The sequence below is a fragment of the Colletotrichum fioriniae genome (assembly GCF_027942845.1).
Source record: "Colletotrichum fioriniae strain IMI 355084 chromosome Unknown scaffold_8, whole genome shotgun sequence".
NCBI classification, from domain to species: domain Eukaryota; kingdom Fungi; phylum Ascomycota; class Sordariomycetes; order Glomerellales; family Glomerellaceae; genus Colletotrichum; species Colletotrichum fioriniae.
In genome coordinates this window covers 494,095-507,406 of record NW_027076844.1, presented here as the reverse complement: position 1 = coordinate 507,406, position 13,312 = coordinate 494,095, and the positions used below count along the sequence as shown (strand labels likewise).

Here is a 13,312-nt window from a genome sequence, read left to right as displayed (position 1 = left end):
GATTATGGGGAGTTAGACACTTTTGATAAGCCTTTGCATGCATAGAAACGAAGAATAGCAGATAATGCGAATTCCGTAACCTATGCTGATTCACCTCTTCTCAGTAGAACAATGAGCAAGGTGGTCAACGTCGACACTTAATGCCTTTCCTCAAATGATGTTTTGCCAATCTCTAGTTCCCGTCTTCATCAAGCCTTTTGGCTATCCCTTCGTTGCTGTTTGAAATCCTCACTATGTCTTGCTCCATGTTCCCGAATCGTACTTCAGAAACTGCAGGGCGGTGACATCTAGATCTCGGAAGCGTGAACTTTCCTTGTCCCAAGCTTCCCCACACGCCTCCATATCGATCGCCTCGCCTGCGTCTGCCGCGTCGTCAATAAGAGATTGAGCGTCCTCGTTGAAGTCCCACCAGCAGTTCTCCAGCAAACGTAGTAAAGACTCTGAAATTTCTTCTTCGGGACTGGTGAACACTTCAGTGCCCGAAAGGTACTGATCGTAAGTTGGAACTTCCTGTAACTTGCATCGCCGTCTTGGTCGTGGAATGCCGTATGCAATACCCTCTTCTTCCCCCTCCGGTCGGGGGACCAGAATCGATACGATGCGCAACAGTCTGAAATTGGGATCGCGGAGAATGGCGGGTGCAATCGATGAGAGGAGCCGTCTACAAAATGGTACCGTCAGGTGGCGCATCTGTCCAACAGACATGTTGTCTCCGTGCCGCAGAAGGTCCAGCGTCTCCTCGTCGTGACAATACATTATGTCCAGCTCGGGACGGAATTTTCTGACGGGCACGTAGCACTCGGCTTCTTGAGAGAAGCAAAATTCAATACCGCTCACTTTGAGTTCTGTACGAAGTAGCGAGACTCCTGGCAGACGTGCATGAGGAGAGGGAAGGCTGTGTAGACTGTATCTCTCGATTGATATGTGACTAAACACACTTCCGGTTCGTCTTCGCCCGGTAGCCCGAACCTCCAAATGGTCTCTCGGAGCTCGATAGGTAGGTCAGGGAACCTTCTGAAGGAAGTCATGGTTGGTGAAGATCCGATCTGTGCCGGTAGAAGTGAGGCCTCTAGACCGAGTCGAAGCAGAAACTACCAGGCGCGACGCACGGTTCGGGTGGAGAGATGAAGGGATTGATCCTAAAGCCCGGCCAAGAGAAAGGAGACGATGATGGCAATGAATGATGAGGAGAAGGAATTTCGGAGCGTAGACTGAAGACTGCCAGGAGAGTTATGCTGAGGTGGTGAGACGGAAGGGAAGGAGGAAAGAATATGGGAATTGGAGGGGCGTTGTGAGAGGATGTCAGTCTGATAAGGCAGGAAGCCACCTGTGGATGCTCGACGAGAGCCTCGAGAGAAGGCAGGTACGTTGGAGGCGTTGCACTTGCTCTCCTTAAAGATTACTCTGGCAAAAAGCACCGGAGCGCATCCAAGAATGTACACCTCATGTGATGGATAAGGTATATTCGGTTTCTTGGAAGGAACTGTCTAGTGATGCCAATTGGAACCCTCTATCATTCATTGCTACCCGAATCTCATTAACATGCTTGCGCTACGAGGATGTGCTTCCCAAGCGGAATGTGCTTCCTACTTCGTACTCAACAAATGTCTGGGTTAAGTATTGGACTCTTCTAAAAGTCTTCGATTCACGATTCCACCAGCGATGAGCCTTTCGTAACGTTCTGTCCATGTCGTTGAAACACTCCTCGATGATCTTTTCGAGTTCTTGTGTGTAATCCACCATGCATCTCGACAGGTGCGATGGGTCCCAGGTTTGAGTTCCGTCAAGATCTTTTACATCAACTTTGTGTATCTGTGTGTCTCCCGCAGATATCTGGCGCAGCTTGCAGCGTGTCTTTGGTGCGTCGAAGTAGGAGCCAAAACAAGAGCCATTTGAGGGGTCCCCGACAACCACTGACAGAGTCTCGAGTTTCGGAAAGTAGAATGTGAGTACCCAGGCTACCAGATCCAAGAATTCCTTTTCGCCCGGGATGGCCAAATGCCTTGTTTCTTGAAGAACATGCTCGAAATCGTCCTCGCTGGCGATATCTTCCAAAGATGCCGGACCTTGGTTCTGGCAGAACAGAGTGTCCATTTCTGGCTGATAGAGTCGGAATGGCACAGGAAAATCAATCGTGTCAACGGCCGAGTGCGGACGCATAAGATTGATTCCACTCAGTCTGGCATTCTGGACGAATTGGCGAGATTCGTGGCAAACATGCATCAACACCGGGAAGGCAGTGTACACCAGCAACGACTGCGGTGTATTGCATTGCGACGGAACGATGCAAACTTCTGGCTCGATTTCAGGTAGTGACAGTTTCCAAATTTCAGCTCGAATTTCTGGAGGCAATTCGCCAAAGAGGTGGAAATCCATTGTGAAGGCGTAGATGACGGATGCCCTGGAACAGCTAACAATGGAAAGAAGAGGGCGAAGCACGAAGGGAAAGGGGATGGGAAAGAGAGAAATTCAATTGAGTTGGTTAAATGCTGGGGAAGGAGTGTCGCCAACTTACAAGCAACTGCCTTGTACCTTGAGTCAGGGGTTGACAGCAGCAGCAGTTCGTCGAGTCGTTGCGCCTCTTTGACATTGGCTGCTCAAACCTGTCGTCCCTTTCTGAGCAAGGATCTCCCTTTCCAACCGCAACCCATCATTTCCGATCTCTTACATCGCCGCCGGACACACCTGGCAACGGGTTCATGACTTCTTTTTGCCCGCATCGTTGTTTGTTTACTCTCTATCTGTCTTACTATGCAGCATTTCTATCCCCGCATCTCCTTGAATTGAATTATGTCAACCCACTCAGCTCCAGCCACCGGTCGACCGCCCGATGCACCATCGTTTCGAGTCTTATCTCGACGTCCAGGACAGCAAGTCTCCGAAGGGTTTGGCCGGAAGTTAAATCTAAGCGCGCGTTTGAGGGCCGTCCTTCCAAGCCGCCGGGCTGAGAAGGGTAGCACCCATCGGAACCAAGGGTACTAGGAAACCGTCGAAAACCCTCGTTCGAGATCTAGACACTCTCCAACAAGTCCTCCTCGAGTAGGTCGAAGCTCTGACCGCATCACACGCTGGAACACGGCCAAGGAACTGGGCCGTTCTCGAAAAGTCCGATCTTCTGAACCTGAGCCTCTCCTCCGGAGAGCTAATACGATCGCCCATACGCCAGCAACTAGATCTTCAAGAGAAGAGAGAACACTGGAAGAACGTCGATTGATTCACAGGGAGCGCAGAACTCTAAAAGAGAGTGGAGATTACCTTGGCGTCACAGGAATCAACCCAGTCACTGGAGAACTAGACGTTGAGACACCATCTACAACCAGCTTCAGCTCTGCTTCCCTGACTCTCGACCAAAAGCTGGAAGCTAGACACAAGTCCGAGTCTCGACGCACGCGCCGCGGGGCCGAACTACTGACAGAAGAGGTGACCAGAAAGCTTCAGCAACGAGAAGAGCAAAGATTTGCCCGGAAAGATCGAGAAAAGGAGGCCATACGACAAGCACAGCGCAAGGTTCAGTGGCAACGCCATAGACAGCAGTGGTCTTCTGCCAAAGAGCCCATGCTTAGCCCAATTGCGCAGTCAACCAAGAGCGTATCCACTCGCGGTAAGCTAGATTGTGTCGACATTGAGCTGACGTACTGACCAGTAAATCAGGTTCTGAAGCGAGGGACGCACGGAGTCTGCCCGAGAAAACAAACGCTCATCGTTTGGGGATGGGTCATGATGATCCCAAATCTCATTTGCCCAAACATATCATCTCGGAAGAAAACGATGCTGATTCATCTGACACTGTGATACGAAACCCCCAAAGCAGACGATCATCGGCATCCACCACGGCTCAGGAATTCGGAAGAAACGGCCGCACTTTGGGCGGAGATCGAGGGCCTACGCAGTTGCCGCTCCCGTTTGGAAACTTGAACTCTCCTCAGAGCATCAGTGAGAAGAATCGGCCTCGTCACTTCGGCCCCCAAACACCAGTCACCAAAGGTCAGAGTCAGAGGGGCAAAGCCATGGAAAAGGAGCTGCCACCCATACCACAAGGGCCTCAAAAGACGGTGTCTTTTTTAGGCCAGCGACGCCCAGAGACAGAGCCGGGAGGCCGGCAAGCTCTCCGGGCCGTTTCCAGCCCGATGGCTCTGCGGAAAGCAGAAGATCAGGATCCGCTGGGATACCACAGCAAGGAATTCTCAAGAAACCTGTCTCTGACTTTAGACAAAGTCAACATCCGCCGTTCGAGGACAGTGTCAGTAAGCGCAAGCCTGACGCCTACAAACCTCCTGAGAGGTCATATCCTGCGGGAAACATACCAACACCCAGCACTGGATCACCCGCAGCGGGCAACATTAACCCACTGGGAGGCAAGACAACGTATCCCACTGATCCGAAATATAGAAGCCCTGGACGGCGAGGAGGAAATGGCAGCAGCGCCACTAGGAGTGGCTTGCCGTTCATTGATCCAAACTCACGAACTCAACGACCAACGGGCAGCCAAGACTCGTGGCCTACCAATCACAGCGAGCATATCCCCATTAGAGTCATTGTTGACATCCCAGATCAACCTCGAAAGCCCGCCGCTCCAGGAGAACCCGTTGGTCCGAGAGCATATCCAGGCGCGGGAGGACGACCTTTGCAAGATGACCCAAGAGCCGTCAATCCTGAGAAGTCTCACCTTCGAGGACCGAGCAACACCTCCAAGAAGGATGAGGATTCACGAGGACGTGATATGCCAACGGGAAGTAGGCAAGACGGAGGCTCTCAAGACAAAAGCTGCCACCACACCCATCACCACCATTATTGGCTGCGACCAAGGTCTTTCACAATCGAGCCTATGCCAAAAACAACCCGAGAGAAAAGTCAGCGAAAGCTGGAGCATGTTGCAGAATCGACACGTGAGTCGACAATGCGACGAACAGATGTCAACGTCAACAGAGGACATCTCAACCGAAAGAGTGCGGCATCTCAGAACCGTCAAAATAAGGACTCAGGCTTTGGCACCAAAAGCAAGCCAAACGCTGACTCTCCAGCATCAAACCGATGCGATCCACAAGGAGGTCGAGAAATACTCTACGAGAGATTTGGCCGACAGCGACAAGCAGGAGAGCCAAGCCGAGGACCCTGTCACATCACACATGTCCATGTCTACATCACCCCTAACCGTGTTGGAGCAAGCCACTCAGCAGGGCCAAAGCAAGATCGCATCGACGGGGGCGGCGCGGGCCGCAGTGGCCAATTCGGGCAAAAGGACGGCGGAAACTCGGAAACAGAACCTCTCGGTCAGCGGAACGCCCAGAGCGCTCCCTATCAGCCTCAAGAAGCCTCCTCCCGACTCTGTTCCGAGTAGGAGATTGCGGAACAAGTTCAAGATCATGAGGTTCTCGAACAAGAGCCCGTCAAAGTCAACAAACACCGTGGTGGACGGTATAGAGGCGATTAGCAGCCGCAAGAGTTCGAAGACGTTTTGGGCCATGGATGGGGAAAATGGCAATCGGCAAACTACACCAACGGAGAGCAAGCAGTTATCAGCAGCCAGTCAAGCCAGGTTGAAAGCTGGCTGCAGCACGTCAACGACCCTGGTGAACAGCGACTCCGAAGGCGGCGACACCGGAGGTCGTTTGAGAAGAGACGTGTTGAGTAAGCGTGTGCTAAAGTGCGCCACCGACGGCAAGCAGATTGCGGGGAGCGTGGCTCGATGGTATTGGAAAGCCATATCACCTTGCTTTGATCCGACATCGCCAGCCAGAAAGCGACTTGATGTCAACAAGTCAACTTGGACGGACGTTGGGATGTTTCTCGTTGCGCTGAGCAGCGGATTCGTGTTATTGGCGACAGCGGTCCGGATCGCGCAGGGGATTGCGTGGGTGATGCAGATGGTGCAAGGCTTGCTGGGGGGGTTGATTGTGATTCTCGGTTCCTGACAGCCGGTGGTGACGAAAAAGGGAGGTTGTGGAGGAAAGCTTGGCGTTGGAGCCCGACCAACCGCCGATCGGCGCTGTAGGGACCAGGTCGGCTGGGTGAAGCGCCACGTCTGCCATACTCCGTATATCGGCTGGGTTGGGGGAAAGGAATGTTTGATAAGACGGAGGCCGAAAGCGCAGCGTCAAATGCACATGATACGAGTCGAACGGGCGCTGTTTGAGCTTGTGTGGGGTAGTGGCAGGCCAAGCATGCAGCACGAAGGAGATCAACCCTTTCGAGACTTGATTACCTTGCTTTTCGAGTGCTTGGACAAGGTGGACGATAGCAGCACGAATGCAGTGGTAGATGGCCCGGATTGTTGATGGAGTTGACGCAGTATTGATATGCCGGTATGGCTACGGATACAGACATTAATCAAACAGAGTTGCACCACAGAGGGAGCAAACCCGGGTATGCTTTTGCAATGCATGATGAAGTCGGCACCTCGGGCTCGGGTACGGTTACGGGCAGTGATCATTGGGGAGGGTAGATGTTCTCCGGATTAGCCTGGGAGCGCTTGTTGGGATGACCGTAGGAGGGCCGGCCGATGCGGTGAAGCTGCCTCATGCTGGACATTGCGTTTGCGACAGCAGCGGCGGCGATCGAGGCCCTATCATGTTATCGCGCAGTTCTGCAGCGTCATCATCGAGTAAGCCTCGGCGGGCGGATGTTGCATCCAGCTCCAGGATGGGATTTCAGGGATTGTTGATTCACGAATCAATACCACTTTTGCTTGGGTTGAATGGACGGGCGATACTCCGTGATTCCGTAATACGGTACGTACTCCTGTTCTCGGAGGTCTTGGGAGCTAAGGTTAGGTGGTGAGTGCCACTAGGTATTCGTATGTGAAAAGACTGGACACTGGAAGTTGGAGTCATTTTTAGTGCACCAAAAAAAAAGTGCCGGGGGACTGGAATAAGATTGGGACCGTTGAGAGGCAAAGCGAGTTGAAATGCTGCAATGCAGCATCGGCATCGCGTCAATTACGTACATGAGGGGGTTACGAATGATGCCGGCGCCAGCGTTCGGTGTTCTGCCAATTGGTCTCGCTGGCGCATGTACTTGGATAGAATTTGGCATGTATATCCGTACTAATTACACACAAACAGTTTTAGGGTCACCGGTGACCGAGCAGGTATCAGAGTAAGGGCAAAAGAGAAGACAAAAAAAAAAGTCAGCAACGGCAAACGACGGAACAAAACGGAGACGGTACTGGGCCCCCCAAGTAGCAGAGGGTACTTGTCGGACACATGAGAATTCAACGAGTTGCTGTTTTGGGCGTCGCTGAGCCCATTGGAGCCCATATTACTCGTCAGATTGCGGGCTCTTTGCGTCTCACGTGCGGGACGTGTAGTCAAGCGGTGGAGTATCAAGTGCCGTCGTATTCCATTATTATACCAATGGAAGGTAACGGTATCCTCTCCGAGAGTAGGAGAGATTTTTCAAGCATCAAAAAGAGTCATACTTGAATATGATCCACGGTGGATATGGGGGCTCCTCTTTTTGGATGTTTCCAGTTTTGCCCGTCTCGCCAAACACCCAAGACTTTCCTGTAGAAGTTGCCGTCAAAGATGGCTGAGGTATTACGGAGTAAAGTAGGTACCTAAGGTGCTAAGATAGGTTGGCGTGGCGTGTGTTGAGGTCTCGTCCATGGAATGGCCCGAGTTCAATGTTCATGGCAGCATTTGGAAGGTTCTCAGGGCGTTCAAAGTGGGATGCGGGACCCCCGGGCCAGGGCACCTTGCGGCGGCGGGCCAATCCGCGGGCGTCATTTGCAAATCAGGGCGCTGTACCCCGCGTTCAGAGGTCTTCCGTCGCCAGGACCCACTGCTGGCTGGAGCTGGCGCCTCCGATCATCGGACACTTGGGAACTTTTTCGTCCCAAAGCTTCACCCAGGTACAGTAGTAAGGTAGTCACAGTTGATTGTTTCGTTTTCTAGGTACCAGTACGGAGTAGCTTGTAGCTAGATGAATGTACATGGTGTGATGTGTGTAGTGGGAAAAAAGGGTTCGAGGTACCTGCGGTTTGCGGGCACTTTTGCAAGAGGGGCGGGCGGGCGTAAGTGTACGTGCTTTCTCTTCCTTGTCGCCCTTGCAAGTTGGCAGCTCTTTCTCGCTCCGATTTCGTACCTTGTTCTTTTTTCGCTCTCTCTCTCTCAGTCTCTCTCTTATTACGGAGCAATTTGATTCAGGTGTTCCCAACTCTAAGCAAAGCAAGCACCGACCTCAGACACAACAGAGGGACGAAGGCCTCCCGGTCCGGCAGATACATATTGAGCTGCTCTTCCCCCACACCCCTGACCAGACGTCTCCTCCGACTCAAGATTTTTCTACGTTTTCTACCTTTTTCCCTCTCTTCCCTTTCCAAACGCCTCTCTTCCCACGAACCATCTTCTCATCTCTCTCTCTATCACCAAACCCTCCCTCTCCGTCACCCACTACCTAGACTCCCAATCGCATACAAACAGAGTCACACACACACGCAGACACCCTCACCTATCGACTGCTCTCACACCAGCTTAATTTGACAAGGAAGCTTGGGAACCACCCCCCCCCTCGCAATACCCAACCAGGTCCCTTCAATTGAGGCCGACCAGAACTGCTTTTGAAATTGCTACTCTTTTCTCCCCGTCTCCCCGAGTTGCACAAAATGCCCGTTGCCGAAGGCACTCCGCAAACTCTCTACGACAAGGTCCTCCAGGCCCACGTCGTAGATGAGAAGTTGGACGGCACGATCCTGCTGTACATTGGTAAGTTCTGCGTCATGCTCTTTCCCCCTTCCAATCTGAATCTTGGCTCTGCGCGGAGAAAAGGAAAGGAATTCATTTGCTAACGACGAGACGCAACGCAGACAGACATCTCGTGCATGAGGTCACCTCTCCTGTACGTTTAACGCTTGCTCCTGTTTTGGGGGGGGGGGTTTTTTTTTCTCCCACCTCCCCTCGTAACCCCTTTGCTATCCGCAGTCGCCGCCGCCTTCGCACTCCGGCTCGGATGACGTCGGTTGATCGACCCCACCATGACATCTCGCTAACAAAGGGCTGCAGCAAGCATTTGAGGGTCTGAAGAATGCAGGCCGCAAGGTCCGCCGACCGGACTGCACCCTCGCGACCACCGATCACGTAAGTCTTTTATTCCACCCAATCTCTCACACGCGCGCACGCGTGCGAAAAGCATCGCTCTCGCCCGCCTAATCTGAACTCCGTAGTGGTGGTACAATCGCTAACATGTGGCTGGCCAGAATGTCCCTACTTCGTCGCGGAAAGGCATGAAGGACATTGGTTCCTTCATCGCCGAGGATGACTCTAGAGTCCAGTGCATGACCCTCGAGGAGAATGTCAAGGACTTTGGCCTTACATACTTTGGCCTCGGCGACAAGCGCCAGGGTATCGTCCACGTTATCGGCCCTGAGCAGGGCTTCACCCTCCCCGGCACCACTGTCGTCTGCGGTGACAGTCACACCTCGACCCACGGCGCTTTCGGTGCCCTGGCTTTCGGTATCGGTACCAGTGAGGTCGAGCACGTCCTCGCCACCCAGTGCTTGATCACAAAGAGGAGCAAGAACATGCGGATACAGGTCGACGGAGAGCTGGCCCCCGGTGTCAGCTCAAAGGATGTTGTCTTGCACGCTATTGGCAAGATTGGAACGGCTGGCGGTACCGGTGCTGTTATCGAGTTCTGCGGTTCCGTCATTCGCAGCCTCAGCATGGAGGCCCGCATGTCCATCTGCAACATGTCCATCGAGGGCGGTGCGAGAGCCGGCATGGTCGCTCCCGACGACATCACCTTCGAGTACCTGAAGAACCGCCCCTTGGCACCCAAGTACAACTCGGACGAGTGGCACAAAGCCGTCAAGTACTGGAAGTCTCTCCAGTCAGACGCTGACGCAAAGTACGACATTGACGTCTTCATTGACGGCAAGGACATTATCCCCACCATCACCTGGGGCACGAGTCCCGAGGACGTCATCCCCATCACCGGCGTCGTCCCCGACCCCGAGACCTTCTCCACTGAGAACAAGAAGGCCGCTGGCCGCAGAATGCTCGAGTATATGGGCCTGACCCCCGGAACTCCCATGGAGGACATCCCCGTCGACAAGGTCTTTATCGGTTCCTGCACGAATTCCCGTATCGAGGACTTGCGCGCCGCGGCCCACATCGTAAAGGGCAAGAAGATTGCGGCGAACATCAAGCGCGCCATGGTCGTCCCCGGCTCTGGTCTCGTCAAGACCCAGGCCGAGGCCGAGGGATTGGACAAGATTTTCGAGGCCGCTGGCTTCGAGTGGCGTGAGGCTGGTTGCAGTATGTGCTTGGGCATGAACCCCGATATCCTTGCCGCCAAGGAGAGATGCGCGTCCACCAGCAACAGAAACTTTGAGGGTCGCCAGGGTGCCGGCTCCCGCACTCATCTCATGTCCCCTGTGATGGCTGCTGCTGCCGGTATCGTCGGCAAGCTGGCTGATGTCAGAAAGCTCGAGGGTTACCAGACCAGCCCTAAGCTCCAGGCTACTATTACCCCCGACAGCGAACCCCAGGTTGACGAGCGCGTCGAGGAGAGTGACTCTGATAAGGAGGCCATTGCCGACCAGCCCGAGGACAACGAACCCCACACCAACACCATCTCGGCCGGTAGCTCTGCAGGTCTTCCCAAGTTCACCAACCTCAAGGGTATCGCCGCCCCCCTGGAGATGTCCAATGTCGACACCGACGCCATCATCCCTAAGCAGTTCCTCAAGACCATCAAGCGCACCGGTCTCGGCAACGCCCTCTTCTACGCCCTTCGCTTCAACGAGGATGGCTCCGAGAACTCCAACTTCGTCCTCAACAAGGACCCCTACCGCAGCTCCAAGATCCTCGTCGTCACCGGTCCCAACTTTGGCTGCGGTTCCTCAAGAGAGCACGCCCCCTGGGCCCTCAACGATTTCGGCATCCGCTGCGTCCTCGCGCCCTCGTACGCCGACATCTTCTTCAACAACACCTTCAAGAACGGCATGCTGCCCATCATCATGGAGGACAAGGAGAAGCTCGAAAAGATTGCCGACGAGGCGCGCGCCGGCCGCGAGGTCGAGATCGACCTGCCCAACCAGCTCATCAAGGACGCCGACGGCAACACCCTCGCCTCCTTCGACGTTGAGGAGTTCCGGAAACACTGCCTTATCAACGGTCTCGACGACATCGGCCTGACCATGCAGCAGAACGATAAGATTGCCGACTACGAGCGCCGCATGTCCCAGCTCACCCCCTGGCTCGATGGCACAAACTACCTCAAGAGGGACCCCAAGACCGGTCGCCTCCTTGCGAAGGCCGTCCCCGTTCCCAAGACGAACCGGGGCGAGACCAAGAAAGAGCCTCTTGAGTGGTAAAGGTACTCGGAGACAGAAAACAAAAAAGAAGCAAACAAAAACAAAAAATTGGATTGGCTTTTTCAAAACTAGGAGACTAGGGAGTTTAAATCATGTAACGTGTCTACGATACGAATCTGGGTTACGGCTTTTTTTGCAAGGGGACAATCTTGACTTGTCCAGAGATGACATTTCTCATCATGCTGGCGGCGATTTGGGAATTTATTCAAAGAATAAGGCAGGGATCTGGTTATTACGTGGCTTTTATTTTCTCAGAATCAAAAGCCATGTGAAAAAGTTTTCAAGTTAGATGCGCAGTTCGTCACAATAACGGAGCTTTCGCAACACATCATTCTTAGCTTTTGAACCTTTCGTGAGACCTGTCCTACTATTCTGCATAGCTTCCAGGGGATACCGTCATGATACTGATACGCTGCTTGATGTGAAGCTCCTCATTATGACAGTATATATCTAGAAATCCACCTCAGCCTCCCTCAAGATCCCAACATGCACCACAAACCCAGCCTCGATCCTCAACCCCTCGGGAAGTAGAGCATCCGGTACCCTCCAGGTACGGAAATCGCGATGGAACGCGCCGATCCATTCCTCAAAGACGTCGGGGCTGCGGAGCTGCTGCGCCACGATGCAGACGCACGGCTCGGACCGGGCCGTGGAGGAGAAGGAGGAGGAGGAGGAGGGGTTGTCGTCGTCCTGGTCCTGGTCTTCCTGCTGGGCACGTACACGCAGACGAGCGAGGTCGGCGGTGGTGGAGACCAAAGGCTCGACGAGGGCCTCGTTGTAGATGCAGTCGCAGCATACGACGACGTCGAAGCTGCGCGCCGTGGTGGGGGGTACGCCGGTGAGGGAGGGGTCTGGGGTGTCGAGTTCCCAGTCTAGGGGGCGGAAGGAGATTGTTCCTGGCGATGAGGATGATGATGATCCTGTGGACGAAGTTGTTGTTGCTGCGGAGTTTGCTGTTGCTACTGCTTTGCGTGAACAGCGCCAGGTTGATGAGGATGAGGATGAGGACGATGACGAAGACCTGGGCAGGGATTCGCTTCGAGGTTCTGGTGGATCATGCGCGCGACGTAGGGTTGGTCTGTGAGGACGTAGCGGGCGACGCGCGGGGCGAGGAGGAGGGCTGTTAGCGGGAGATGCCGCAGCCTAGTTCGAGGATTGTCGAGGTGGGTGTGAAGAGCGGGGTGAAGGGGGAGGATGGGGGAGGAGAGGTAGGTTGCGAAGAGGGGGGGTTATTTTCCAGAGGACTGTTTGGTATTATTATTCTGTTTAGTTAAAGTGATTGTTTCATTTGGGGGACATTGAGAATGTCATTTTGGAGAGTTGAGAGTTGTGAGGTGAGAGTTGTGACATGAGAGTCGTGACATGAGAGATGATTCAGTGTGAGCAAGTTGAAGTTGAGAGTAGGTTTTAGACATTAATGACAAGGGGGGGTTAAACGAAATGGGGCTGCGAAATGAGGAAGGTCTGTGATGACCGATTTAAAGCCATGGGATGGTGAGATGGGGAAGGGGGGGAGAAATATAGAAATACTGACCGGCCCCGGTCGTGCCTCCGGCGCGGGTCGATGAGAGGACCGTGGGGGACTGGTGGATCGTGAAGTCTCTGCCCGCCAGCGTCAGGGAGAGTTCGGTGGCTTTCGGGTCGATGAAGCCCAGGTTCGAGGAGGGGATGTTGTGAGAGAAGAGGAAAAATGTCTCTGTTGGCACGTTGGTGACGATTCCACCCCGTGTAAGTCGTCTTGCTGGGATACGAGGCCTCATGATTGGGTTGTAGATTGGATGGACGGACTTACCCTCTTCAGGGTCGAGGATTTCATCCTCTAGGGTTGCGATGAGAGGTTTAACGGCCATGGTTGCTGGCGCTTCTCTGGGCGAGACGGGTGGGAGTACAAATTGAAATTTAGAGGAGGATATCTTTGGAGTGAGTAAAGGCGTTGGTAGGTCTACGGCTTCATCTTGGCATGTCTATTTAGCGAACTGATGTGGTTGTAGTCAGGAT

The 13,312-nt window shown here is 53.7% G+C and overlaps 3 protein-coding genes across 3 annotated transcripts; 2 read left to right on the top strand and 1 right to left on the bottom strand.

The window, feature by feature from the left end:
• Positions 1 to 4,127: 4,127 nt before the first annotated feature.
• On the top strand, positions 4,128 to 5,912 carry N0V96_006951 (uncharacterized protein; the record flags this gene model as incomplete). The annotated part of the gene is made up of 3 exons (XM_065757871.1): positions 4,128 to 4,244; positions 4,551 to 4,886; positions 5,022 to 5,912. The coding sequence occupies 3 exons, from the start codon at positions 4,128 to 4,130 to the stop codon at positions 5,910 to 5,912; spliced, it is 1,344 nt and encodes a 447-aa protein (XP_065613394.1).
• A 2,690-nt stretch (positions 5,913 to 8,602) lies between these two features.
• On the top strand, positions 8,603 to 11,314 carry LEU1 (3-isopropylmalate dehydratase; the record flags this gene model as incomplete). Its single annotated transcript, XM_053192417.2, has 4 exons — positions 8,603 to 8,702; positions 8,804 to 8,835; positions 9,000 to 9,074; positions 9,194 to 11,314. 4 exons carry the CDS (start codon positions 8,603 to 8,605, stop codon positions 11,312 to 11,314), a joined length of 2,328 nt encoding a protein of 775 aa, XP_053050181.1.
• A 450-nt stretch (positions 11,315 to 11,764) lies between these two features.
• RKM5 (Ribosomal protein lysine methyltransferase) lies at positions 11,765 to 13,164 on the bottom strand (the record flags this gene model as incomplete). Its single annotated transcript, XM_065757870.1, has 3 exons — positions 11,765 to 12,234; positions 12,336 to 12,434; positions 12,849 to 13,164. The coding sequence occupies 3 exons, from the start codon at positions 13,162 to 13,164 to the stop codon at positions 11,765 to 11,767; spliced, it is 885 nt and encodes a 294-aa protein (XP_065613393.1).
• Between the last annotated feature and the right edge of the window lie 148 nt (positions 13,165 to 13,312).